The sequence below is a fragment of the Gorilla gorilla genome, chromosome 4 (genome assembly GCF_029281585.2).
Source record: "Gorilla gorilla gorilla isolate KB3781 chromosome 4, NHGRI_mGorGor1-v2.1_pri, whole genome shotgun sequence".
Classification (NCBI taxonomy): Eukaryota; Metazoa; Chordata; class Mammalia; order Primates; family Hominidae; genus Gorilla; species Gorilla gorilla.
The window spans coordinates 158,270,283-158,296,243 of NC_073228.2; the positions used below are offsets into that span (position 1 = coordinate 158,270,283).

The following is a 25,961-nucleotide window of genomic DNA, read 5'->3' on the forward strand; positions in this document are numbered from 1 at the left end:
TGTCTCTTTATTATTGAGTAATAAGAGTTCTGCATATATTCTGAATACAAGTTCCTTATCATAGCAGTTCCCAACACCCCCATACCGCATTGCCTCCCCACACCGCATTGCCTCCCCACACCTGCATGGAGAGGTACTGGTTGGGAATGGGGCCGTGCAGCAGGAGGTGAGCAGCAGGCAAGGGAACATTAGCACCTGAGCTCTGCCTCCAGTCAAATCTTTGGCAGCATTAGATTTTCACAGGAGTGTGAACCCCACTGGGAACTGCACATGGGAGGGATCTAGGTTGGGTGCTCCTTATGAGAATCTAATGCCTGATGATCTGAGATGGAGCAGTTTCATCCTGAAATCATCCCCACTCACCCCCAACCGCCTCCCCACCCCCAACCGTGGAAAAATTGTCTTCCACAAAACCGGTCCCTGGTACCAAAAAGGTTGTGGACCACTGCCTTATATATGATTTGCAAACATTTTCTCCCATTCAGTGGGTTGTACTTTCACTTACTTGACAGATGCATACTTCTTATCACTACTATTGGTACTTCCATTTTCCACTGACAAAATTTTATAAAATGAGGATAACATGGAATAAAATAATCAAGTACTTTCCCAATCATTGCTGTGCTGATGGATCTGGAGCCTACACAATTGGCTGATAGGCAGTACCACCTTATCGTCTTGCAATATGATGTGTCCTTTAACATGCAGAAATCTGAATCTGGATACAATGGAAGTTCAGGGGTAACACCTTATAATGTATGAAATAATAACTGCCACTTATTAAGCACTTACTATGTGCAAGATATTGTGCTAACTGCTTTAGATCATCATATTTGATCCTCACAATATCCCTGTTAGAGAAGTACTGTTATCCCACCTTACAGATGAAGAAAACTGAGGTTCATGGAGTTTTAAGTTGTCAGCGGCACTACAGCTAGTAAGTGGTAGAACTGGGATTCAAACCAAGTGTTGCTGAGTCCAGAGCCTTTGCTTCTATCCACAATACCAGTAGCTGTCAAGTGCCAGACTGCAGGCCAGCATCAGGGCTGGAGGAAGCTTTCCCAGGTCCTCAGTGGAATGCAAAAAAAAAGGACAATGTTGTGGGGTTTTCATAAGGACAAATTTGTTCCATTTAAATGACTGTTATTCTAAGATTCTTCCTTTTTTTTTTTGCTATTCCATATTTCCTTTTTAAAATAACAGTTCTAGATGGTATTTTTTATTATTATAAAAGAAATATAGGCACGTAGTAAAACAAAAATCCAAATAGGAACAATGATTATAAAATTAAAATTACTTCTATCTTCTCTCCCTTGAGTCATAGTCCCTATCCTAGGGGCAACCACAGTTACTAGTTTTTTGTGTATCCTTAATGTGCATGCACCTGTGTGTGTGTGTCTGCACAAAATTTTTACAAAATATAAATGGAATTCCACACTACATACTGTTTTGTATCTTACCTTTTTTGCTTAATAAATCTTTTGGTATAGTTGAGTACATTTATTTTACTTTTAAAATGTTTACTGAGTCCCTACTCTATTAGCCAACAGAATCGGAGAATTTGTGTTCTATGCATTGGAACTACAGGAACAAGATAGATGTGGTTTTTGCCTTCAGGGAGCTTACATTCTAATAGAAGAAACACTTGAGGAACAACAAAACAAACAGAATAATTGCATATTATGATAAATGCTAATAAGAAAAGACATTGGATAGAGAATAGTGGTGGTCGTGGGGGATCCAACTCCTTTTAATCAGATAAGGTTCTCTGTGGAGGTGACATTTAAGTTGAGATTTGAAGAATGAAGCCAGTAGGAAGGAAACAGCATTCCACGCCAAGGAAACTGCAAATCAAGACTTTGAGGTAGGAAAAAGGATGGCTTATTTGAGAAATTTAAGGAAGAATAAGGCAGGCCCAGTGCCGTGGTTCACACCTATAATCCCAGCACTTTGGGAGGGTGAGGTGGGAGAACTGCTTGAGCCCAGGAATTTTTTGAGACCAGCCTAGGCAACACAGGCACACCCCTATCTCTACAAAAAAAAAATTAAAAATTAGCTGGGCATGGTAGCATGTGCCTGTAGTCCCAGCTACTTGGGAGACTACAGCTACAGGAGGATCACTTGAGCCCAGGAGTTGGAGGCTGCAGTGAGCTATAATCATGGTACCGCACTCCAGCCTGGGTAGCAGAGTGAGACCCTGTCTCAAAAAAAAAAAAAAAAAAAAAAAAAAAAAACGCCAGGCATGAATCACACTTGTAATCCCAGCACTTTGGGAGCCTGAGGTGGGTGGATCACTTCAGCCCAGGAGTTTAAGACCAGCCTGGGCAACACAGGGAAACCCCTCTCTCCAAACAATACAAAAAATTAGCCAAGTGTGGTAGCGCATGCCTGTAGTCCCAGCTACTCAGGAGGCTGAGATGGGGGTATCGCTTGAGCCCAGGATGTCAAGGCTGTTGTGAGCTATGATTGCACCACTACAATCTGGGCTGGGCAACAGAGTGAGACCCTGTCTCATAAAAAAAAGAATAAGAGAGCTCATGCATTGTGGGACAGGGCGACGAGGTGCAGAGAACACTGTCAGAATGCACTGGGAAGATGTGAGGGGCTTTAATGGGGAGGGAGCATGGTCTGGTTTGTGTAGAGCTCACTGGGTAGAGAAGTTTAGGGACCAAGTTGGAGGCTTATGCACTTCAGGCAAAAGATGATGGTGTGACGGTGGCCTGGAATGGACTGTTAGCTGTGGGAAATGAAGTAAAAGAGACAGATTCTAAATGTATCTATTGGAGGTAGAAGAAAATGGCCTCGGCCGGGCGTGGTGGCTCACACCTGTAATCTCAGCACTTTGGGAGGCCGAGGTGGGCAGATCACGAGGTCAAGAGATCGAGACCATCCTGGCCAACATGGTGAAACCCCGTCTTTACTAAAAATGCAAACATTAGGTGGGTGTGGTGGCATGCGCCTGTGATTGATTCCAGCTACTCGGGAGGCTGAGGCAGAAGACTCGCTTGAACCCGTGAGGCGGAGGTTGCAGTGAGCAGAGATAGCGTCACTGCACTCCAGCCTGGCAACAAAGCGAGACTCCATCTCAAAAATATGAAAAAAAGAAAGAAAGAAAGAAAATGGCCTCAATGATGAGTGGCCTCAGGATGTGGTGAGAGGGAGTTAAAGGAGGTACAGGTGGCACAGTTTATGGAGTCTGGATTCGGAGTCAGAGAATGTTTCAACTTGAACATCTTGGTCTGTGATGCCTCTGGAGCACCTCAAGCAAGGAGCTGAAGTGTTGCTGTCTGGAGTTCAAAGGAGAGGTCTCAGCTGGAACTATAAAACTGGGAGTTATTGACCTGTGGCTTTAAATATCTGGGGGTAGGTTTGGGTATGGACAGGAATCTTACAGTCACTGACTCAAGTTGTCCATTTAAAAACCTAGCTTTTCTTAAACTTTAAGTTCAATTTACAAATCTTGTTATTCCATTTTAAATCTAGTAATTTCTTGTATAAAGAACAAAATCTTGTTATTCCATTTTAAATCTAGCAATTTCTTGTGTAAAGATAAGAACAATCACTTTCACTTGTTCTTTGATTACTGTTAATTCTTAAGTTTAGTAGATTCAATCCTCCTCAATATTTAATAAGACTTACCTCCTTAATCAAATTTCCTTAGACACTTAAAACTACAATTATCAATTTAATATGCCTGATTTTCTCACTTTAAGTGCCCAATAGGGCAGACTTACAAATCTAAAAAGCAAAACCTTTCTAAGCATTTAAGCAACTGTTGTAAATTAATTACCTAAACGTATAAATGTAGCAAATCAGATTCACTTGGCTATTTCAAGAACCTTAAATCCTACACAAAGCAGAACAAGGATCAAAGAAGCTTCTGTTCTGTATTCATTTCTTCACTACAGAATATTTATTCCTATTTCCTTTCTGGAGTTACAGATTTACTCCCCCAGTAAAGAGACCAGAATTTTTCCCAAATATTGCTAATGGCAACCAATCTATTTCACTTTCAAATCTGTCGTTTTGCACACAAGTCTTCAGATATTTATTGACGGGAGACATTAGCATATGGTGGTTGTAAGGAAACCTAGTATCAGCTAGGGAAAGGATATGGAGAGAATGCAAGTGTACCCAGCCCTGAAGGCCAATACCTAGACATGGGGTGGAGCATGTAGAGGCTGTAGAGGGAACGGCCCTAACTCAGCAAAATAAATTGTGTATAACCCCTTATTGTGTATAACCTCTTAATTTGGGGGGAAGGAGATTTTAAAGATAATCCCAGCAAATGCTGTCACCATATACCTTTTCAATCCTAATAGCCACTAATCACTGTGTGTGCTTGGACTTGTTGCTCAACCTTGCTGAACTCAAATCCCATAGGCTTAAATAAAGGACTGGCTTCCTAAGACCCTTTCTAAGTCTAACAGCCAGTGAGTCTAAGTCAGGGATCACTGTAAGCAAAAGAGTAGATATAAGAAAATACATATGTTTGAAAGAAAGTGAGTAGGCTAGACTAGAAGAGATAATTGCCTCCAATGAAGATTTATTACATACTTTAACCTTTAAAGCAGGGTGTCTTAAACTTTAAGGTGCATTAAGAATCATCCATAGATTAAATTAATGTGTATTAAAATGTAGATTTCAGAGCCTCATACTCTTTCCACCAAGATTTTATTTAGGAGGTCTGAGATGAGGCCTGAGATTTTTGTAATTTTTTTTACAGTTCCCTATGTGATTGTGATGTAGAGCTAGGTTTGAAACCTGTAAATCTTTCCTTTAAAGACTGGGTGATACTCTGTTGGAGACAGTACCAGTTCTTGCAATGCAAGCTGCAGAGAACATTGTTAAGATTCAGAAACAGCCAGTGCGGTGGCTCACACCTGTAATCCCAGCACTTTGGGAAGCCAAGGTGAGTGAATCACTTAAGGCCAGGAGTTCGAGACCAGCCTGGACAACATGGTGAAACCCATCTCTACTAAAAATACAAAAATTAGCCAGGCGTGGTGGCGGGTGCCTGTAATCCCAGCTACTCAGGAGACTGTGGCAGGAGAATCGTCTGAACCCGGGAAGTGGAGGTTGCAGTGAGCCAAGACTGCGCCACCCCATTCCAGCCTTGGCAACGGAGTGAGACTCCGTCTCAAAATTAAAAAAAAAAAAAAATTCAGAAACTTGAGAAATGGCAAAATGCTGAGGCTGCAGTGGTCCCTGGATCAAAAAATTACAGGTCTTTGCAGCCCAGATTAGTCAGTGTTCTCCAGAGAAACAGAACCAAAATTAACCAAGACACACTCCCAGAATTTAAGAGATGGGGAAATTCTAAAAAGAGGTATAGCAGAGCAGCTGGTTGGGCTCCATATACATTCCACCCATCTCCACGTGTAGCAGAGCCCTCTGTTTTCACCTGAGCATACAGCCACCAGGAATAAGGGCTACATTTCCCAATGTTCCCCTCTCCCGTTAGGTATGGCGAAATTCTGGCCAAAGAGGTGCAAGTGGGAGGCTCACCCACAACTTCTGGGAACTATCCTTAAAGAGCAAGGGTGAGCCCTTCCTCTGCCTTTCCCCCTTCCTCCTGGCTAGAATGCCTCAGTAGATGGGAGTCCCAGCAGCCACCTTGCTCAGCGATGCGACCTTGGGAATGGAAGCCAAACATGGCAAAGCAACAAAAGAGAAGCCTCGGTCTCTGATGCTGAGGAAAACAATCTGATCACCTCTAGGATTCCTGAAGGTGAGAGAAAAATGTAAGCTTACTTTTGGGTTTTCTGTTACTTGCTAAACCTAATTATGACTAATTAAGCCAATAATAGTATCTAATATTTATTGAGTACCTAATATGTGCAAGGCACTTTTATATCTAATAGTTGGTTTATATCTAATAACTCAGACAGTCTTCACAACAATCCCGAGAGGTTACTATCATCCCCATTTTACAGATGAGGAAACCAAGGCAGACTAAGGCCGTGTAATTTTCCCAAGGTTCCCAGGCTAGTCAGTGGCAGAGCCAGGATTCCAGCATAAGCTGACTACATCTAGATTTATACCAACCATTATGCTGTACTGCCTCTTGATTCCAGAGGCCAAGTCATCCATCATCCATCTATCCATCCATTCAACAAATATTAATCAAGTGCCTGGGCACTGGAAACTATGATGAGCCATAGAGACAGTTCCCTGTCCTTGCAGAACTTCCAGTCTCAGAACAATGTGAAAGGAAAATGAATCTCGGGACACCAAAATCACTAAGGCAAAGGGAAGAGTCAAGCTGGAAACTGCATCAGGCAAACCTACCTCTTATTTTATTCCTAAGTTAGATAGCTACAAAGATAAAAAAGCTACAGACCTCCCTCACAATTTGCCCACAAGGAAATTCCTTGTGGGCCTCAAGATCTTTACCCTAAAACAGTTCTGTTGAATTTCACCCTGGCAATGTAAATGGATAGCTTATCTTCATAGGTGTGGGACAAAGGACAGAACTCAAAGTCATCCCTCTGCTCACCTGAGACAAATGAATATCTGATTGCTTCTTCTGCCCTGTTGTTTATGTTAAAATGCAGATCCACTGAGACAAAGGCATAAATGACTATTCCTCTACCACCCACCTCACCCCTTCCCCACATGTAAATTGTATATTCAGTGAAAGGCTGAGCAAAGACTCAAAAGAATGCAACCATTTGTCTCTTATCTATCTATGACCTGGAAGCCCCAGCATCAAGTTGTCCTGCCTTTCTGGATGGAACTAATGTACATCTTATACATATTGACTGATGTCTCATGTCTCCCTAAAATGTATAAAAGCAAGCTGTATCCCAACCACCTTGGGCACATGTAGTCAGGACCTCCTGAGGCTGTGTCACGGGCACGTCCTTAGCCTTGGCAATATAAACCTTCTAAATTGAGACCTGTCTCAGAAACTTTTGGTTCATGCCAACATATCTATGAGTACCTTACAGAACCCAAGGGCAAGCTCAACTACCAGGCCCTGGGGAATACAGGAGGCAGGACCCACCATTAGTGCCTCTGCTCTAACCACTCCCACCAACCACCTGTCAGTTCCAACCAGCAGATTTGCTGGAGAGAAACTGACCAGTACAGTTTGAGCCACAGGCTTAACCCAGCAAGTATTCACTATTAGACAATCAGGGGCCACTCAAGGATTAGAAACCCAGTCACTGGACACCTAAGTGTCCACCTGTTCCCAAAGAAGGGCAGTCATCCCAGAGCCATATGCCACATTCCCCAAAAAGGGAAAAGAGGAGAGAAAGAGGAGAGCAAAGAGCTTTTGTAGGACTGTGACTGCTTGGCCAAGGTATCCAACTCTGATTCTTTAAGGCGTGTTGGGGGATAACTTCTCAACTGGGGCCTGACTGGATGGAAGGAGTGAAGGTGGGGAGGGCAGGGGCAGAAAAGACAGGGAAGAAAAAAAGGGTCAGTGAGCCTGGCCCTTAGACCTTGGAAAACTTTGTAGTCTTTGACCACAATTCCATCTCTGGCACTCAGAAAAAATAATAATCCTAAATAATAAAAAGTTTTATGTTCAAAAATAATTATACAGAACCACACAAAAAAGATATCCAACTTCTAGAGGGGGCAAATGTAACTACGGTAGGAATCATGATAGCTGACATTTATTAACCACTTATGATGTTCTAGGCTCTGTGTTAAGAATTTGTCACCACCTATTTCATCAGACTTAAGAAGTGAAATAATTGCTAACATGTTATAACAAGTCATGGGTGGAGTCCAGATCTGAACCCAGTTCTGACAGCAAAGCCTACTGTCTTTAGCACCACAGTGTACTGTACTACAGAAACTGCACTGTACTACATAAAAAATGGCAACTGTGAAAACTACATAGTAATATGGGGAAAGATTATGATAAAGTATGCCTTGAATAAAGACTACAAAATTATACATAAAGAATGGCTGGGAGCGGTGGCTCACACCTGTAATCCCAGCACTTTGAGAGGCCGAGGCGGGCGGATCACCTGAGGTTGGGAGTCCGAGACCAGCCGGACCAACATGGAGAAACCCCATCTCTACTAAAAACATAAAATTAGCCGGGAGCAGTGGTACATGCCTGTAATCCCAGCTACTCGGGAGGCTGAAGCAGGAGAATCGCTTGAATCCGGGAGGCAGAGGTTGCGGTGAGCCGAGATCGCGCCATTGCACTCCAGCCTGGGCAACCAGAGTGAAACTCTGTCTCAAAAAAAAAAAAGAAAAAAGAACAGTTACAAGCATGAACTCCGCCCACCACCACCACACACACACACACAGAGGCTGGCTGGGCGTATCAGGCTGGGTGTAATCAGGAAAGAGTAACCTTACAGTAATTTGAACAGGAAAATAATAATATAAACATGTATTAATTATAATAGGGGACTGTAGTCCCCTACAGTTATAAGGAACTGCCTAGTAAAAAGAAAAAAGAATGCTAAATAATACAAGAATAGCAGATATAAGTAGCCACTACCTCAAGGACTGAGACAGAGCACCTAAGAAAAGGTCCTAGATCCCCTTAGACCAGGGCAAGTTGGTGCAGAAGAAGTTGTGTACCGCAATAGCCTAGCATTGAATACAAATGCTGCTTAGAAAAATATGGGAAACGTGGAGGTTTCATCCATACCAACTGACTTTGGACCCAACATCACACAGTGCCTGGTACAGATACCCAAGTGTTTTCTACATATATGTCTGAACACCCCAGATAGGAGATATTCTTTTAGGGCAAGGGTTATGTTTCATCCTCCTCCTATAGCCAACCCTATACTTGGTATACATAATGAGTTCAACAACAATTTACTTTTGAACAGAATATATGAACTCTGAGGGAAGACTCCTATTAATCTGTGCCTTTTTTCCATTAATTTTTATTCTATTTTTTCTACTGTAAAAACAAAAATAATGCTTATTAAAGAAAATGCAAAGGTTAAACAAAAGGAGAAAAATATCAGCCATATTCCTGCTACCCAGAAATAATCACTGTTAGTACTTTGGTGTATTTTTTATACCAACAGTTTTTTTTTGTCTTTAAACATAGATGTACAGACATCGTATCCTCCATGCAATTTCATATCCTGAATTTTTTTACTTATCATAAAAAAAGCATTTCTCCAACTCCTCATCAGCTCTTTATTTAAGAATTAATGGTGAATTATTCTCTATAGAAAATGTTTACATTGATGTTGAAACTACCTCAAATGCTAACTGCACAATCTCTTTCTGAAGATTTTAGGTAGTTTACTTAACCACTTCCCTTTTGGAACTCTGAGGTTCTATTTTATTTTTCCTATTATAAATAATTCCATAATGAACATCACTGTACTTCATATTATCTCTGGTAGGCCTGTTTCCGACGATGGCTGTCCCACGTGTGAAATTACCAGTTCAGATGCTACAAATGCGTTTATGGCCACTGAGCAAAACTTAAGATCACCAGCCATCTGCTTCTAAACATGGAAACTGGTAGCTTTCCCTTTTACAACAGGACACAAACCCGAAGCTCCTTCTATGCCCTCTAGTACTAACACTTGCTTACCTATCACCTAACACAGCCTCCCCTCTTCCCTGCCCATAAAACGCTGCCCAGCCCTACATAATTACACGACCCTGGGCTGGTCCCATCGCCTTTCGGACCTCATCAGTCCCCATGCTGCGCAGTTGGAGAGTGGCATGACTGAAGTGCTGGACCAGAGCATACCCTACGGCCCTTCCTGGAGGGGAGGTGGTGCCCTGGGCGCCGAAACCAAGCGCAGGGTCTTGGCAGGGCGCAGCCGCTTCGCCGGTAGACCCGGGGACTCAAAGCAATAGAACTACAGCTTGGAGCTCCAGGGAGAGCCCAAGACACCGCAGCCCTTCCCCATCTAGATCCCGAGATTGGCCCCTGGGTCCCACTCCCAGCCTTCACTTCATCTCCCCTGAAGCCCTTTCTCTTGCCCGCGGCTCACCTAGTCCACCCTCCAGACCTCATTCGGACTTCCCATTCTTCCCAGTGGAGGGGTCGCCCAAACCCCTCGGGGTCTCCTTTCCCCCTCTCCTTTTCTTTCCGCGCCGTCCAAGCCAGTCCCACTCTCCACACTCTGGAAGGTATCGGCTACCCCCAATATTGCGACTACCTTGCAAGATTCCCCCATCACCTCCTCCGCATGTCTTTCCACGTATCTGTATGGGGTTGTCCCTCTGTCTTTCCCGCCATGACTGGCTTTCCGTCCTATTTCACCCACCCTTCCTCCCACGGATCCGCGAGTCCTCTGGCCCTGGCCCTTTCATTTTATTAGTCCGCCCCTCTCCTGATAGCACCTCTATCCTCTTTAGGTCCCCTCATATGCCGCTCCTCCAAGTCTGTCCCTCAGCGTCCCCGTCCGCGTCTCTACTGTCTGTCCCCGAATGTGTTCCTCTGTTCCTGGAGTCTGGCCCTCGATCCAGCCAGGCCCCTGCTCACCATCCCTCCCCGGGGCCGGAGAGTCTGCGGCCCGGTTCCCGGTTCTCGCTGGGGTAACTCTTTCCTCTTCCACTTTCTCTACTTTGAACCCATCCCAGCAGAGTCCAGGAAGTAGCCTGGCGCCGGAGACTGGCGGCGGCGACGCCCAATGGGACGCGCCAGCGGCGGCGGCAGCCCCGCCCAGAGAGCAAATGAGACCAATGGTCGCGTGAAGGCGGGACTTCCGCTGTCCCGCGGAGGGCGGGGGGAGAGAACTGTTGTGGTGCGGAGCGTTCGGCGGGCGGCGGCCGGGCGGCCCAGGGGCTGCCGCGGGACTCGGGGCGCAGCCGAGTGGCTGCAGGGGTGGAGTGGGCCAGACGAGCCGCGGGGCCCGGGTGCCGCGGGTTCGAGGCCGGGCCCCGCGCGAGGAGGCCGCGCCACCCCGGGGGAGCTGCCCGGCAGCGAGTTTGCCCCGCTGCCGAAAGAAGGCGGGAGCCGGCGGGGGCCTTCGAAACCCCCTGGCAACCCAGGCCCGGAGTCCTTGGGGAGTGGCTGTTTCCTGGGACGCCCTCCCGGACACCCCCGCTGCAGGGTTACGGTTCTGGGCCCCCGGCAGAAGGCTCCTCCGGGTGACCCCCGGCGGGGCCCTGCGAGCCGCGGGAGCCGACCCCGGGGCCTCCAGCCGGGAGGAAGGGGGCTTCCGGAGGCGGAGGGCCGGGGGCCGAGGGAGCCGGGCCTCTCGGACGCGGGGCAGGGTAGCGCCCGGGCTGGAGACGGACTCTGGGACCCTCGGCTGCGGGGGTCTCAGCGACCTGCCCCGCGGCAAGCGCAGCCGCGGAGTGGCCTACCGGGGACCTTCCCCCAGAGGGACCGGCCCGGGGCGGGGAGATGAACGGCTTCAGCACAGAGGAGGACAGCCGCGAAGGGCCCCCAGCCGCCCCAGCTGCCGCCGCCCCGGGCTACGGCCAGAGCTGCTGCCTCATCGAGGACGGCGAGCGCTGCGTCCGGCCCGCGGGCAACGCCTCCTTCAGCAAGAGGGTCCAGAAGAGCATCTCGCAGAAGAAACTCAAGCTGGACATCGACAAGAGCGTGAGTCCGCCCCCGCTCGCGTCTGGGCCCCGGCGCCCCCAGCTCTCCGTCCGCTGCCCCGGGCTCCAGTCGGGACTCCCCGGGCACTCCCCGCCGTGGGCCTCGCCGCCCCGGCTCTGCAGAACTGAGTTGGACTCGGCATTTCAAAGGCCGCTCCAGCGCTGACATGCTCTGACTGTGATTCTACCCAGATCCGGGAGGATGGGGGCGGGGGCTTCAGGACTCCAGCTGCCTGGGAAGATTGGACAGCAGTTTCCAACTTGTTTTATTGGTTTAGACTTTAGAGCAGGGAGAGGTGGGTTAGTTTTGTTGGCCCTTGAAGGAGCAAGAATCGGAGCGGGGGGTGATGAAGACACCCGGCTCTTTTGCAACTTCTCTCTCCTTCTAGGAACCCTGTTATTCCTTCAGACAGAGAAAGGTGGCAGTTACTTCCCTGGCTCCCGCATCCTCGGTATCAGCAGAGGGTCACCGAGCTAGCTGCTTCTCAGGCAGCTGTGGGAATGGGTTTTTCTAGGATGTGGCAGAAATAAGGCCAAGGCCCGGTCTTGGGAAATGGCTCTTGCAGTCGATGTGACTGGAGGGGGAAGAAAAGAAATCAATTTTCCTAGTGGTAGTTTCTTTTGAAATAAGGGGGTGGATATTTAAATTTAAATCGGATTGCCCTGCTCTTTGTGGCTTATTATAGGAAACTTCTCCCGTGTGACTTCACCACTTCTAGTTAACAATTCTGAAGCTGTGCCTATTGTCAACCAATTAAGAACTTTTTAGTTTGACATCTGTTGCTGCAAGCCTTAAGTGATTGCTTCATGATTAGGAATTGGAAATGAGTTAAGGGGATATTTAATATTCAGGTAGACTAGCTAAGAGCTTAGGTGGTTAACATCCATTCTCTTTTAGAATCAGAATTTCTCCACAGTTGGAGGAAATCAGAGACTGCTTGTTAAACTGAAAGGGAGTGCACGTTTCCTCTCTGATTTTAGGGTTGAAACAGGCCCAGAGATAGGAAGTGAGGGTGTCAGGTACACACAGCACCTAAGAGGCTGGTTAATTTCTTAAAGATATTATCCAATTTACTTCCAAGCCCTATACATAAGTCTTCATTAAGTCTCTAATAAATAAAAAATCTCCCCTGTCCTTTTTCTTTTTTTTTTTTTTTTGAGACGGAGTCTCACTCTGTCACCCAGGCTGGAGTGCAGTGGCAAGATCTCGACTCACTGCAACCTCCGCCTCCCGGGTTGAAGCGATTCTCCTGCCTCAGCCTCCTGAATAGCTGGGATTACAGGCGTTTGCCGCCATGCCTGGCTGATTTTTGTATTTTTAGTGGAGATGGGGTTTCGCCATGTTGGACAGGCTGGTCTTGAACTCCTGACCTCAAATGATCCACCCGCCTAGGCCTCCCAAAGTTCTGGGATTACAGGCGTGAGCCACTGCGCCCAGCCCCCATCCTTTCTTCACTCTTCCCTCCTACCCCCATTTTTAAGTTAATCATTATAATACAGTTGCAGCTCTTGCATGGACAGGTGCTATTTTTAAGTGGTTGGGAGAGAGTTAATGGCTTTCTTACTACAAATCTCTATCAATGAATGCATGAATGGAAATTATCTGAGAACAAACAAGGGTCTAGACACCAAGGTGATCCCTCGTTAGGTCACACGTTGAGGTGAAATGCTTATGGCAATGAATTCATCCACTTAGAAACACTGCCTACCTTCCGTGTAGGTTGTTAGAAGCTGCTTTACTTGAGCAGCTTATAATAATAATTTCCGGTCCTTAAAAGAATCTTCCAGTCCTTTTAGATCACTGGATGCCTTCCCATCTGAATGATTTTGCTGCTGCAACTGGGACTCCTTTTATTTACCCATTGACTGTACTGGAAAACCTGTGTTGAGCTATGCTGATCATTTCACACACACTGTCTAGAAGAAGGGCAGCCTGAGCCTAGCATTAGTGTTCCCAAAAGGTAATACTTCTGAGGGAGTAAGGTTTCCAGGTGGAAACACTCAAAATTTGTTTTAAGGTGGTGTTGTGGAGTCATTATTTCTGAAAGGGATTCTATTTCTTTCTCACAGGCTTGGGCAGGAATTCAATTCCAGGTAACTGCTGTTACAAGAATTTTTAGCTATTGCAGAAAGTGAAGGAAAAAAAAAAAAAAACTAGAGCCTTTGCTACCACCCTCCTGCCCCAACCCCACTCCCAAAGGCCACTGAGCTCTGAAATTTCTGAAAACCAGTATGTACTTGAAAATGGTTAAGGAGAAAATGATTATTTATCTTGTGAGAGAGTCTAGCAGAGAACCTTTTTAAATAACAACACCAAAAATTCAACTCAGGCTGTTTAACTCATTTTATATAGACTTTGGCAGTGTTCTGTGATCTGTTAAAATACTAATATACCTCCAGTTGACATATTTCTGCTTTTTTTTTTTTCTGGAGAAAAGTGGAAGTTGAGAATAGTATAAAGGAAAATGCTGGAGTAGGAAAAGACGTGTACTGGGTGGTGGGGGGCAGAAGGCCTGGGTGACCTTGGCCAGGTCATTTCCTCACTCTGGATGGCTTCATTTTACCCATCTAGAAAACGGATTGGGGTCAATGGGATTGCACTAGTGATTGCTAAGTTCTCTTACAGCTAGGATTCCGTTATTCTATTGTCCTGATCTGAAATCTCCCAGCCAAAGCTTTAGGAAGCCACCTATTATCCCTGTTCTCCTATGAAGTTTGTTACTGTGAACTTGAGGAGCAGTTGATCTGAGTGGACTCACCAGTCTAGCTAACATGGAGGGCTAGCTTCCTCTCAGGGATGCAGAGTGTGCTTTGTTGTGCTTTCTTCCTGGAGAAAAGCATGTCCAGTAGTATATACATCAGCTAGGTGGGATTCTTTGGGACAGTGGCATGTGCTGTGTTTGAAAGTCCTTTGACAGAGTTGAATCTGACAAAGCTATCCCAGTTTGTAACCATGTTAAGTGGTGGCTTTCATTAGCCTTAAGCCACTTTTAGATATAGGAGACTTCCTATATTGGTACATCAACATTTTTCGAGTACCTCCTGTCTGCAAGACACCATCACAGTATAAACTTAAAAGTACTCACGACTCACTAATCCAGCCACATGAAAGTGATCATTCATCTGAATAAATAAATAAACAGTTTTCATTATTTTCTCCATGAAAAGGTCTGAATTAATTGATGCGGATTTCCTGCCAGCTTACTTTTATCTTTAAGGATTTAAGGAATAAACTCAAATTCAGAAGTCTCTGCAGAACATTTGTGCAACAGCTGTTTCAGTATCAACAACCCCAAGTCATTTGCTGGGCATTCAGTTTCTGTAAAGTTTTTCAGTGGTTCCTCCAGCCAGCCATGGAGGATTCTTCATGTCTTAGCTGTTGCTGCCACCTTCACTTACCAGTGTGCCTCCAGCCTGTATTAGAAAATCTGTAGTATCCACCTTCTTGTATGTGGTTCTACCTTGTAAGAACTTCCACATCTTTTTCCACTTTTCTTTGTGGATCAGATGTGAGATAATGCAAGAATTATAAATTGACACATAGAAACAAAGTTTTTCGAAGAGTTATTATCCTACAATAGTAGCTATTGTAAGTGTAAAAATAGAGTGTCCCAAATACCGTTGCAACAGTCCCTTGTGTCCTGCTTTCCTCCTCCTCAGGACAGTACATTCCAGTCGACTATAAGTTCATGACTCCTACAGGTCTTCTAAAAATGTCACATCACTCCCTGCTTCCTTGAGGGACTCTGTCTTGTCGGAAGGAAAGTCTAAGCTGTTCTCATGCCCACCCCCCTGATGCCTCACTTTTTCATTATGCTCCTACATGGGCAGCCATCATCACCCAACTGACACTGTACCCTGGACCTCCTCACTCTTTCTGTCATCCTCCATTGGAAACTTTAAAGTCTTGGCACTCCTACCCATCTGGAATGCTTCCTGTCTGCCTAAAGTCCTCCCTTTTAGTCAGGGCCCTTCACCCTGAGCATCTCTGTTGCAGGGATCTCTTCCTTTGCTGAATCTGTACCATTTACTGTCTTCACCATTCACTGGAAGTTTGGTGTATGATACGCTGCCAAGTGTGATGTTAGCATTCTCTTTGTGTTCTGCAACTCAGTAGTGAGCTTCTGGGAATGATGGCCTACATCTTGTCTTCCATCTCTCTCTCCAATGCCCTGCAATGGAAGGAAGCCCCACAATTTGACAGATACCTATTGCTGTCTCCAAGGAATTGGCCAACTCTGACTTTGATTTTTATCTCCATCAGGTAAGGCACCTATATATCTGTGATTTTCACAAAAATTTCATCCAGAGTGTCCGAAATAAAAGGAAGAGGAAGACAAGTGACGATGGCGGAGATTCTCCCGAGCACGACACTGACATTCCTGAGGTAAAGGTCAAAGAAATCAGTTGCAGAAGCTGGAAGAATGGATTCTAATCTGATCCTCACCTCTGGCCTGGTCTGCTTTTTGTGTTAAGAAGTAATTTTAGTCCTTTTGTTTTGGTGTGGATTATTTGAAAAGTGAATTATAGTAATATGGAATCTGAGAGCTAAAAGCTTGGACACCCGCTGGTCAGACTGCCCCATCATTTTACAGACAGGCACAGAGAGCCGAGGTCATGTATATAGTTTGGAGGCTCTAGTCTAGGGCCCTTTCCAGTAGACCACACTGCTTTTCTGCAAGACGCCCCTGACGAATGCGTAAATACAACCACAGTGTCACTTTTTTTTAAACCTTGTTTATGCCTTTAGAGAGTGTGTAATGGTTTGGGAGAAGTCTCTTCCCCAAAAAATGAAGGTGTAAGTCATCAGTTCATACCAGCTCTGATTTTCTCTCACTGATTTCTTGACATCTAGTCCAGGCTGTTCCCAAGGATCCATTTCAAAGTTGACTAAACTGGACCCGGTTTTCTCAACTCTAGCACTGTTGACATTTGGGGTCAGCTAATTTTTGTTGTGGGGACTGTCCTCTGCATTGTAGGATATTTAACAGCATGCCTCAGCAGCATCCCCTCGTGAGATTCTACCCATCACCACCCTGAGTCATGACAATCAAAACGTGTCTCCAGACATTGCCACACCTCCTTTACAAGACAAAATCGTCCTGTGTTGAGAACCACTGCGCTAGACCATGAGACCTAGGCTTCTCAAACTGGAAGGCTGCCTTACCTTCAGGTGCCTGTGTCTATTAAGTGAGGCTTCAGGAAGGAATATTGGATTTTCTTTCTACTAAATTGTTTTCACTCAAGACTCAGCAAGAGAAGAACCGTTTATAGTGTACATTGAATATTTGACACATGAATATTTCATAAGGCAACCGCCTGTTAGCACTCAGAGTGAAAATGACTGTGTAGGAATAGAAAGAGTAGGCGGGCCTTTGTCTGCAGATGTGGAGGAAACCGTTGAAAATCTGGCCCTTTCCCTCTGCCCCTCCCTGTGTCCCCTTTTCCAATGTTGGTTTACAGAATCTTGCTGTTGCCTTTAACATTATTGTTATTTTATAAAGAAATGGACGTATTCGATTTCTAAGTGGTTTTCACCAAAAAAAAAAAAAAAAAAAAGGTTTTGAGGAATGTTTTGAAAAAGAATGAAGGACTTTGGCCCCTCATATTGATCATTCATTTTGTTTTTAAGTGCTCTCCACCTGCCTGAAGCAAGAACAGCTCTTTTAGAGGCAGGTAAAGGCAGCCCAACTTTATGGGCCTTCAATTTTTCATGACTATGCAGCTTTCCTCTCTTCCTTTGTTAGAAACAAAAAGGGGGGGTCCCTTCCCCTCTGTTATCCAGTCATCTGCAAAGACCCCAACCCTAACCTGCTGGATTGCACATTCACTACAGTAACTTTTGAACTTTCTCTGGAGGGAGGTTAAGGATTCTAATACCAGAAGGCTGGGCCTAGGAAAGAGCTATTTGAGGATAACAGTTCTTCCCACTGCCCTCCTTTGTGCCCCTCTATCCGGTCGCTGCCTCGTTCTGGCCTATCATCCTCCAGGATGTCTCTGGTTTTTGCCTTTGCTCTCCATCTTTGGTGTCCCTTCTAGCATCACTGCCCCTCCAAAGCTCAGCCTCTTCATCTCATTCTGATTGTTGCTATAGCATCTCCCTCTGTATCCCCCCATCAGTCTTCCCAACAACCACCACCAGACCCATCCTGCGCCATCACCCTCCACCCTCTGTGATAGCTCCTTCTGTTTTTCTAGATGTGCTACCATCCATTCTCACCTTTTAAACTCATCACAGTTGCCTGTGACCCCCTTGCCCATCTGTGCCTCTCCCAGCTTTCTGTGCTATGATCTTTTCCCCTATTCCCTACCGTTTCTCAGTGCCTTATCAGACCCTGCTCCTCCTTAGCTTAAGCTTTACCTTTTCCACCAGTTTTGTGAGATCAGCCCACCCCAGCCAGAACTGTTTTTCTACTGTTATTTTTGCCCTCCTAGCCAGTTACTAGTCCTCAATAGACCATTTCTAAGACCTCTTTTGAAGCCCTCCCCATCCTCACCCCTACCTTAGTGTAGTGCTAGGCACATAGTGGGCTCTTGGTGAGTCCTGGTTGGTCAGGTGATGGATAACATTTTTCTGCTCTTCTCCCTAGGTTGATCTGTTCCAGCTGCAGGTGAACACCCTACGACGTTATAAACGACACTACAAGTTGCAGACCAGACCAGGCTTCAATAAGGCCCAGTTAGCAGAAGTAGGTAGACAAAATTGCCCTCTAAAGAGAGCCAGCATTGTGCTGCTTCTGATGGTTACCCTGATTCTCCCTTACCTTGTGTGTCTGCTAATTGTAATTTCCTCCAGAGTTCTGGAAGCAACTCTGTATTCCTCTTTGGCACAATTTAGAACCCCATAGCTTTAGACCTGCAAAGGCCTCAGTTCCAGAAAAGAAACCATGGCACAGAAGGAGGAAAGGATTTGCTTAAAATCACACAGCAAGTTGACAGCAGAATTGAGCCTGGGATCTCATGACTCCAGATTCTAAGTCCTGAGTGTTCATTTGTTTGAATCTTTTTTGGAAGATTCCTCTTTTTGTTTTTTTGGAGACAAGGTTTTGCTTTATCACCCAGGCTAAAGTGCAGTGGCTCAGTCTGGGCTCACTGCAGCCCCAACCTCCCAGCTTCAAGTGATCCTTCCCACCTCAGCCTCCAGAGTAGCTAGGACCACAGGTGCACACCCCTATGCACAGCTAATTTTATTTTTATAGAGACGCGGCCTCACTATGTTGCTCAAGTGATTCTCTTTGGCTCAAGCCATCCTTCCATGTCAGCCTCCCAAAGTGCTGGGATTACAGGCGTGAGCCACTGTGCCTGGCTTAGCAAAATGCTTTATAGAGATGATCATTTTGTGTGTCAGATTAATCATTTCAAAACCTTCTTGATGTTCTACAGGAGCTATTTTTTTTCCTTGATTTCTCCTACTCTGGTGTTGGTAATGACAGTATTTTAATGAATGGCACCCAAGAAAGTTTTCTCCTGCCCTGAGTTATTAACACAGTTTGGATTACGGGGAAATGCTCCATTGGCCATTTTTAAAATACATGAACCGCCTGGCTTGATAATTCTGTCTTTGTCATTTCTGCAGGTATTTTCTAATCCCTCTTTTCTTTCTTAATCCCTCTTTTCTTAATATATTTTTCTGCCTATTACAGAAAAGTTGGAAAATGGAGAAAAGAAAAATATAATTCTATCATCCAGAGATAACCACTCTTTATGTCTAGTTCTCTGTCTTTTTTTATCTGTTTCAGCCACCTTGATCCATTGAGATTTCCTGAAAGGCTCCCAGCCTGTTTCATTTTTGGTTTTTCCTTTAGAGGTTTCTTGCTCGACCGTCACTTTTTCTTAAACAACTCCTTCACCAGTGTCCAGATGACACAGAGGAGGTCAGAAGCCTCTCCTACTTTAAAATAACATCACCCATTTGCCAGTGTTCTCCCTGGTGGAAGGGAAAGAACGAGGTGGGGCAAGAGGAGACCTGCATTCTCATTACTTATGGAATGAAGTATTAGGAGCATTAGTAAATGATGCATTTTCCTTCAAACCTGATGTGTCTTTCAGGAGGCAGTTATGCACTACTTAGAAGAATTTTGGGGTTCAGATACCTCTGTTCAATTTGTTCAATTGGCTGTTCATTTAACACAATTTTTTTTTTTTTTTAAAGACGGAGTCTTGCTCTATCTCCCAGGCTGGAGTGCATTGCTATGATCTCAGCTCACCACAGCCTGCGCCTCCCGGGTTCAAGTGATTCTTCTCCGTGTTTCCCGAGTGGCTGGGATTACAGGTGCCTGTCACCACACCCGGCTAATTTTTGTATTTTTAGTAGAGGCTGGGTTTCACCATGCTGGCCAGGCTGGTCTCGGACTCCTGACTTCAGGTGATCTGCCTGCCTTGGCCTCCCAAAGTGCTAGGATTACAGGTGTGAGCCACCATGCCCAGCCTAACCCAATTTTTATTTGTTTTTGAGACAAGGTCTTGCTCTGTCTCCTAGGCTGGGGTGCAGTCGCAGCTCACTGCAGCTTCAACCTCCTGGGCTCAAGTGATCCTCCCACCTCAGCCTCCTGAGTAGCTGGGACCACAGGTGCATGCTACGACACCTGGCTAATTTTTTGGTAGAGATGAGTTCTCCACTGTGTTGCCTAGGCTGGTCTCGAACTCCTGGCCTCAACTAATCCTCCCACCTTAACCTCCCAAAGCATTGGGATTATAGGTGTGAGCCACCACGCCTGCCCCACAATTTTTTAAAGACATATTTATTCCCACTTTCAAGGCCTGAGAGGTTTGGTAGCAGCTGGCCAACCAGAGCAGTCCCAGTCTCTCCTCCATGAGTATGACTGTGAAATCATGCCATGACAGGTGGTTGGCTGCCACTGAAATAGAACTGCACCTTGGAAGAGTTGTAGGTTAAAAAGCCACTTTTGGATCCTGGAAATTAAACCACCTACATCCCTGGGGAGGAAGGGCAAAGGGCATTCTGAGTTCCGCACATGGCAGGAAGTTCTTCAGCATTTGTCATTCCTGCCACAGCATGCAAACAACTCCATTCGCTTCTTTGTACTATGTAGAATTTGTGGTGTGATTTGTGCATGGTTTAAGGAACTTTGGTATTTTCCCCCCACATAGACTGTGAGTCGACACTTCAGGAACATACCTGTGAATGAAAAAGAGACCCTTGCCTACTTCATCTACATGGTGAAGAGTAACAAGAGTAGACTGGACCAGAAATCGGAGGGTGGCAAGCAGCTTGAGTGAAGATGAAGCACATCTTAAAGGAATGAAGTGTAATGCTTGATGCACAGGTGATATCTGCTACATTTAAGCCCATAAAGACTGTTAAATATTATTGTAAATAAAAAAGTTTGAATGATGAATACTGTAAATCTTTTTGGTCAGGAGGATTATATTCTCATGATTCAGCATGTGTATAGAAAGACTTTCTTTTAAGATAACTCTGGACTAAAAAAATCAGGATCATTAAAAGAATTAAAAACTATGTATTTCAGCATTCAACAAAGCATTAAATCAATTCTACTGGAAATGTGGGATAAGAAATATTTTGGTAATCACCTTATCCACCAGGCTGCCACATGTGAGCTGTAGCTTGGAATAGCAGCAAGGTGCAATTGGCCATGGAAGTGCATGAGCAGACCCACATCTGGACTTGCATGCTGCCCGCTGGCGACATAGATATCCTGCCCGCTTTGTTGCAAGCTTTGTCATTTATCAGCAGATCAGTTTGACACTGGTCCCCCTCACTCACCCTGTGCCTTGTACACAGTAGGCACTCAATCAGTAGGTATTGGCTAATTGAGCTGTCACTAATAGTGCCAGCCTTGTAACATCTGCTTCACACCTCTCATGACTGAGACCTCTGCCATTTCTGTTGCTCACCACTTAACTGCTAGAATGTGGAGGAAATCCTGATGCACCAACAAGGAAGTTTCTGATCAGATAAGGATTTCAGGACAGTTGCATGTGCAAAACTATTCGTTGAGGTTCCAGAAACACTGATATAGAGACCCTCACAGAAGATATGGTCCCTTATGCACCCCACTATGCTTCACTCTTTGGGGTGCAGTTAGATATTATGACTTCAGCCAAGCTTGTTGGTAATAAATGCATTGACACACTGACATATTTAGTAGGTTGGGGCAAGTGTTTTTAGAAGTTTTCATCCTAAGTTCACAACCACCATGCAAGCTGCCAGGGGCCATGTGATTCCTGCCCAGAAGTTCAGCTTAGGATTGAAAGTCTGGCTGGCCTTGACTCCCTGGGCTCTGGTCATCAGCAAATCATGAGTTTGGGCAACAAAGGTCAATTCCATCTGACGCTCATTTTTGTGAACAATTTGCCTCCCTCTTAGGGAGAAAGATTGCTAAAATAATTTTTGAAAATTACCTAATTTTTTTGTTGTTCAAAACGTTGAACTCCTCAATCTAATTATATCAGAGCCAAAGTATCCTGTGAAAACAAAGCTTTATATCCAAAAATGTGCTTTTGCAAAATTCTTTTATCTGTGTAATGGAGGGCAGAGGGTATGGGGTAGGAGGGTGGGAGAAAGAAAAGGATTTGGATGCTAATTTATGACTATCTTGACATATGGTCAAAGGTGTCATTTTCCTACTCAGTTTCAATTCTGAGTTAATTTCTTAAGCCTTAAATAATAAGAACAATGGACAGCCTGGCCTGGCAGAGAGTTTCACAGACGGCTTAATCTGAGCACCATCACAGAGAAGTCAGGACTAAACCCCCTACTGAGCAGGGTGGCGGAGTGTCCAAAGGTCTCAGTTCTGTAGAGCAGAGTACCACGCTTTCTGTGGAATGGGGACAGGGTCACCACGCTCACTAAAATGCAGTATGTTCCATTGCAGCAAAGCTTTCGCCTGTGTTCAAAATGCATGTCTAGCAGATTGCAGCCTTTTAAATTAAATATATATAAATGGTTGTACATAGAATATACTCTGGACTGTGAGGGCATCCTATTTTGGTATGCCTCCTGGCTGTGGATGGCATGTCCAGTGCTCTGTGAGTGTTTTCAGTCATTCACATTCACTATGTGTTTAGAGATTCTCTCCCTGCTTACAGCTGAAGGATGTTGATACAGGCATCAAGAAGGCTGAGGGGCAGATGGGGCCTGCAGGTTAAGGCATTGTTAACTTGCTCCATGGAAATGTCCATATCTTAATGAGTAAAAAAGTGTATTTTTCTGATACGTAAACCAGAATTGTGGGCATGTAGGTCACATCACTATTTCTTCAGCAGCAAATCTGTTCTCCCAGTTGAGAGAGACAATAGCTTCTGCACAAGAATATATGATGGTAGGATCCATCTGTTCAAGTGTGTCTGAAAGAATCTTTATTCCAAAGCGAAACCTGGGGAAATGTTTTACCTTCAGCCAGATGCTGTGTGTGTACTTGGGTCCCTTGTCTTTCCTCTAAGGAGAGGTGCTTGTGGAAAGTGGAGGTTGTGGGCATCTTTTCAACCTTTTCAACCTGACCTTTCAACAGGTCAGGTGAGAGAAAAGACAAAGCTATTTGAACCTATGTTTTTCTTATGTCCAGAAATCCGTTCTTTCATCAAACCACTAAACCACTCGCCTTAGCCTCTTCTGCAGTTTCTGGTGGCTCTATCTGTGGGCAAGGGACTCCTGCCTGTGAGAAGTGGCCAGGCCCTCCAGAGCAACAGGGTCTGGCTTCAGGGAGCAGTGGGGTGTGGGGAAAGCAATGTTCATCTTGGCTGCTCCATTTTTATACCATCCATCAAGGACTCTTGCGCTTCTCTCCACCTGTGACGTAGCAGCATTGCCTTCTTTCCTCTTGGTGCTTCTGGGCAAAACTGGAATTTGAAATCCAGAACTGGCGTTGTCTTCTTAAAGAGTATGGTTCCTGCCTCAGTTCCAGCCTGGTATGGTTCTTTGATATGCCCTGAAGGTTCTCACATGGAAACATCAGTGTCCTGCCATTCATGTTGTTTTAAGATGTTTTAAAAACCAATGGACAAACTTCTTGCTTCAAGGAACAAACTCTTAGGTTGGCAACAGCATATTAAAAAAGATCACAGCTGAATCTCATGAAAGATTAAAAACCAAAGGATTCAAGACCGGTGTTGTAAAATGAAGAGGAATTTTACTTACATGTCACAGCTGCCAAGTTGTTAGATGTTCCTGTCATAGCTAAATAGTCACTGCTAGCCTTTCAGAGAACAGATAGTAACAATTGTTTGCAGCTGCAGTGTTGCATCTAATTTTGGCGTTTTGGCTTTTTATTTTGTGGGAAGTTTTTTGTTAATATCCTGCAGGGCAACTGCCTGGTGGGAGGGAGAGGATGGAAGAAGGAGCTTACTCTGGGGGCCTTGCCTATTGAGGGAGGCTGTTGCCCAGAGCAGTTGCTTCATGGAAGTCATCCAGAGGCGCTCTCAGTCATTACAATGACAGGATCTCAAAGTTGGGAAAGGGCTGTTAAGTCATCCAGTCTAGTCTCCACATAGGTGCTGACATTCTGCCTACAACCATCCCACCAAGGGGTTGAGCAGTCTGGACTTAAACACCTCCGAGGACAGAGAACCCACTACCTCGTGGAGAAGCCTGTTCTTTGTAAACCTCTGGCTTTTCTATGTTCTCTGTAATTTCCATCTTAGTCTCTGCCCCATGGGGGCCACATGGGACAAGTTATTTTTGGCAAAGCACCTAATTGCTGGCACTGTCCCAAAGCATAGCGTTTGCCTTTTGGAAAGAAACAATGCTAGAACATGGACACTTTGGTACACTGTCCTTACCCCTGAGTATTAGTCCACTCAGTTCCTTGTTGGAGAATGTTGAGAAAACCCTACTGGCTGGCTTGTTTCTGCCAAAGCTTGGGGAGAGGAGAGGGGGATGAGAAGATGTTAGCAGCCTGCTAAACCTCAGACAGATGAGGACTCAGTTCTGTGCTTGCCCCACAAAAACGGATGCTCACATCATCAGGAAAATGTTCAGCTGGAAGATTTATAACTTCGTTGCTTTGCATGAAGTTTAAAGTTTTCATGGTTGCCCAGGGCTTGTACCTTAGATTCCTGTAAGGACTTTGCACTGTTTTTGCTGAGAAAACAACGCTTCAGGACTTAAGGTCTAAGCGTCAGAGAAGTGCCGTATTTTCAAGGTGGAAAGTCTGTTAAGCTTGCTGTTGTCCAATCATCCGTTTTTAGAGATGGGAAAACTAAAACTCAAAAAGATGTGCCTGAGGTCATATGGCATTATCAGAACCAACCTCTGGCCCTCTTGACCTGTCTAGCATTCTTTCTTTCTGACTTATAGGATGACTCTAATTCTGTCTAAATCGGCTGCCCTCAGATTCTTGAGAACTTAAAATTGAGCAGAAATTCCCAAGGCCAACCTAGCTCTCAGGGACCAACCTGCAGAACTCAAGATTGAGTGAAATGTTTAGGCCAGTTGAGTTTTGCAAAATGAGTGGTAGGGGAAAACAGATCTAGCCTGTTATTTAAAACCAGGGTTCAAAAGCCCTAGTGGGAGAGGTAGTATTGTCCTAGCATTTAAATTCTCATGAAATGTGCTTGGTCTGTGATCTCTTGGTCAGACATCTGCCTTCCAGGCGATCCTTTGAGGTTGTGTAATTCAGCTGGCCCTGGCTCCTGGTCCCTGTTACTGAGCTGGGCAGTCGAACTGAAGGGCAGATGAGCTCAAGATCATGCCTTGGGAAGCATGGTGCTCTAGGGGTGCCTTTTTATTCCTTTCATTGTATTATAGACTGTTTCCAAGTTTATGGTTAGAAATGGTAAAGTGGGTCTGGTGTTTTGAGGTAGAACCCAGCCTAGGGCAAGATATGAACTGTTCTTGAGGTAGAAATGTCTACAGTCAGTTGTTTCATCTAGCTTGCATCTTAAAACACAAACCCTTCAGTTGCTTTCACTTAATGCACACATTTGCCAATGACAGAGGGTTATACAGGATCCCTCTTTTACATTTCTATTGTCTGCTACGCTCATCAGAGTATATTTTGGGGTACGAGGTTTTGGGGGTTTTTTTTCCCATTTTGTAACTGCCTTATTGAAAAGTAAGTGCCCTTCCATTCCAGGCCTCCTCATATTGTACTTGTTTCCTGCCAAATCTGGGGGATCATTTGTATTTTAACTTTGTAATCTATGGCTCTGTACTGTTGAAAGGCTCTCAATTCTGTGGGGTCTCCTTAGTATGTATGTGACTTTTCATGTTGCAATATCACACGATGGGATGGCCCGACTTTTGCTCTTAATAAATAATCTGAATGAGTAAGAAACCCTCTGTCTTCCCTTTGAATTTTTATATAGAATTCAGATGCTTTCACTTCCACATTTGGCCCCTGGCAGTGTATTATAGTGATTAATGACAGTGGTCTTTCCTCCCAGCTCCAAATACTAGCACCTACATTCCCAGTGCACACTGAGTTTAGATCCCAGAAGGTTAGGCCCAAGTTCCAGTACTGCTATCCCAT

General features: G+C 45.1%; 1 protein-coding gene across 1 annotated transcript; it reads left to right on the plus strand.

The window, feature by feature from the left end:
• The first annotated feature begins 10,700 nt into the window (after positions 1-10,700).
• On the plus strand, positions 10,701-25,766 carry SAP30L (SAP30 like). The gene is made up of 4 exons (XM_004042873.5): positions 10,701-11,509; positions 15,773-15,895; positions 18,099-18,197; positions 20,620-25,766. Exons 1-4 carry the CDS (start codon positions 11,309-11,311, stop codon positions 20,746-20,748), a joined length of 552 nt encoding a protein of 183 aa, XP_004042921.1. The 5' UTR covers positions 10,701-11,308; the 3' UTR covers positions 20,749-25,766.
• The last annotated feature ends 195 nt before the right edge of the window (positions 25,767-25,961 follow it).

Bases quoted from the DNA above. Each gene is read 5' to 3' on its own strand.
- SAP30L (XM_004042873.5), top strand. From the start codon at position 11,309: ATGAACGGCTTCAGCACAGAGGAGGACAGCCGCGAAGGGCCCCCAGCC. The intron at 11,510-15,772 runs GTGAGTCCGCCC...TATCTCCATCAG, and splicing joins AGCTGGACATCGACAAGAGC to GTAAGGCACCTATATATCTG. The intron at 18,198-20,619 runs GTAGGTAGACAA...CCCCCCACATAG, and splicing joins ATAAGGCCCAGTTAGCAGAA to ACTGTGAGTCGACACTTCAG.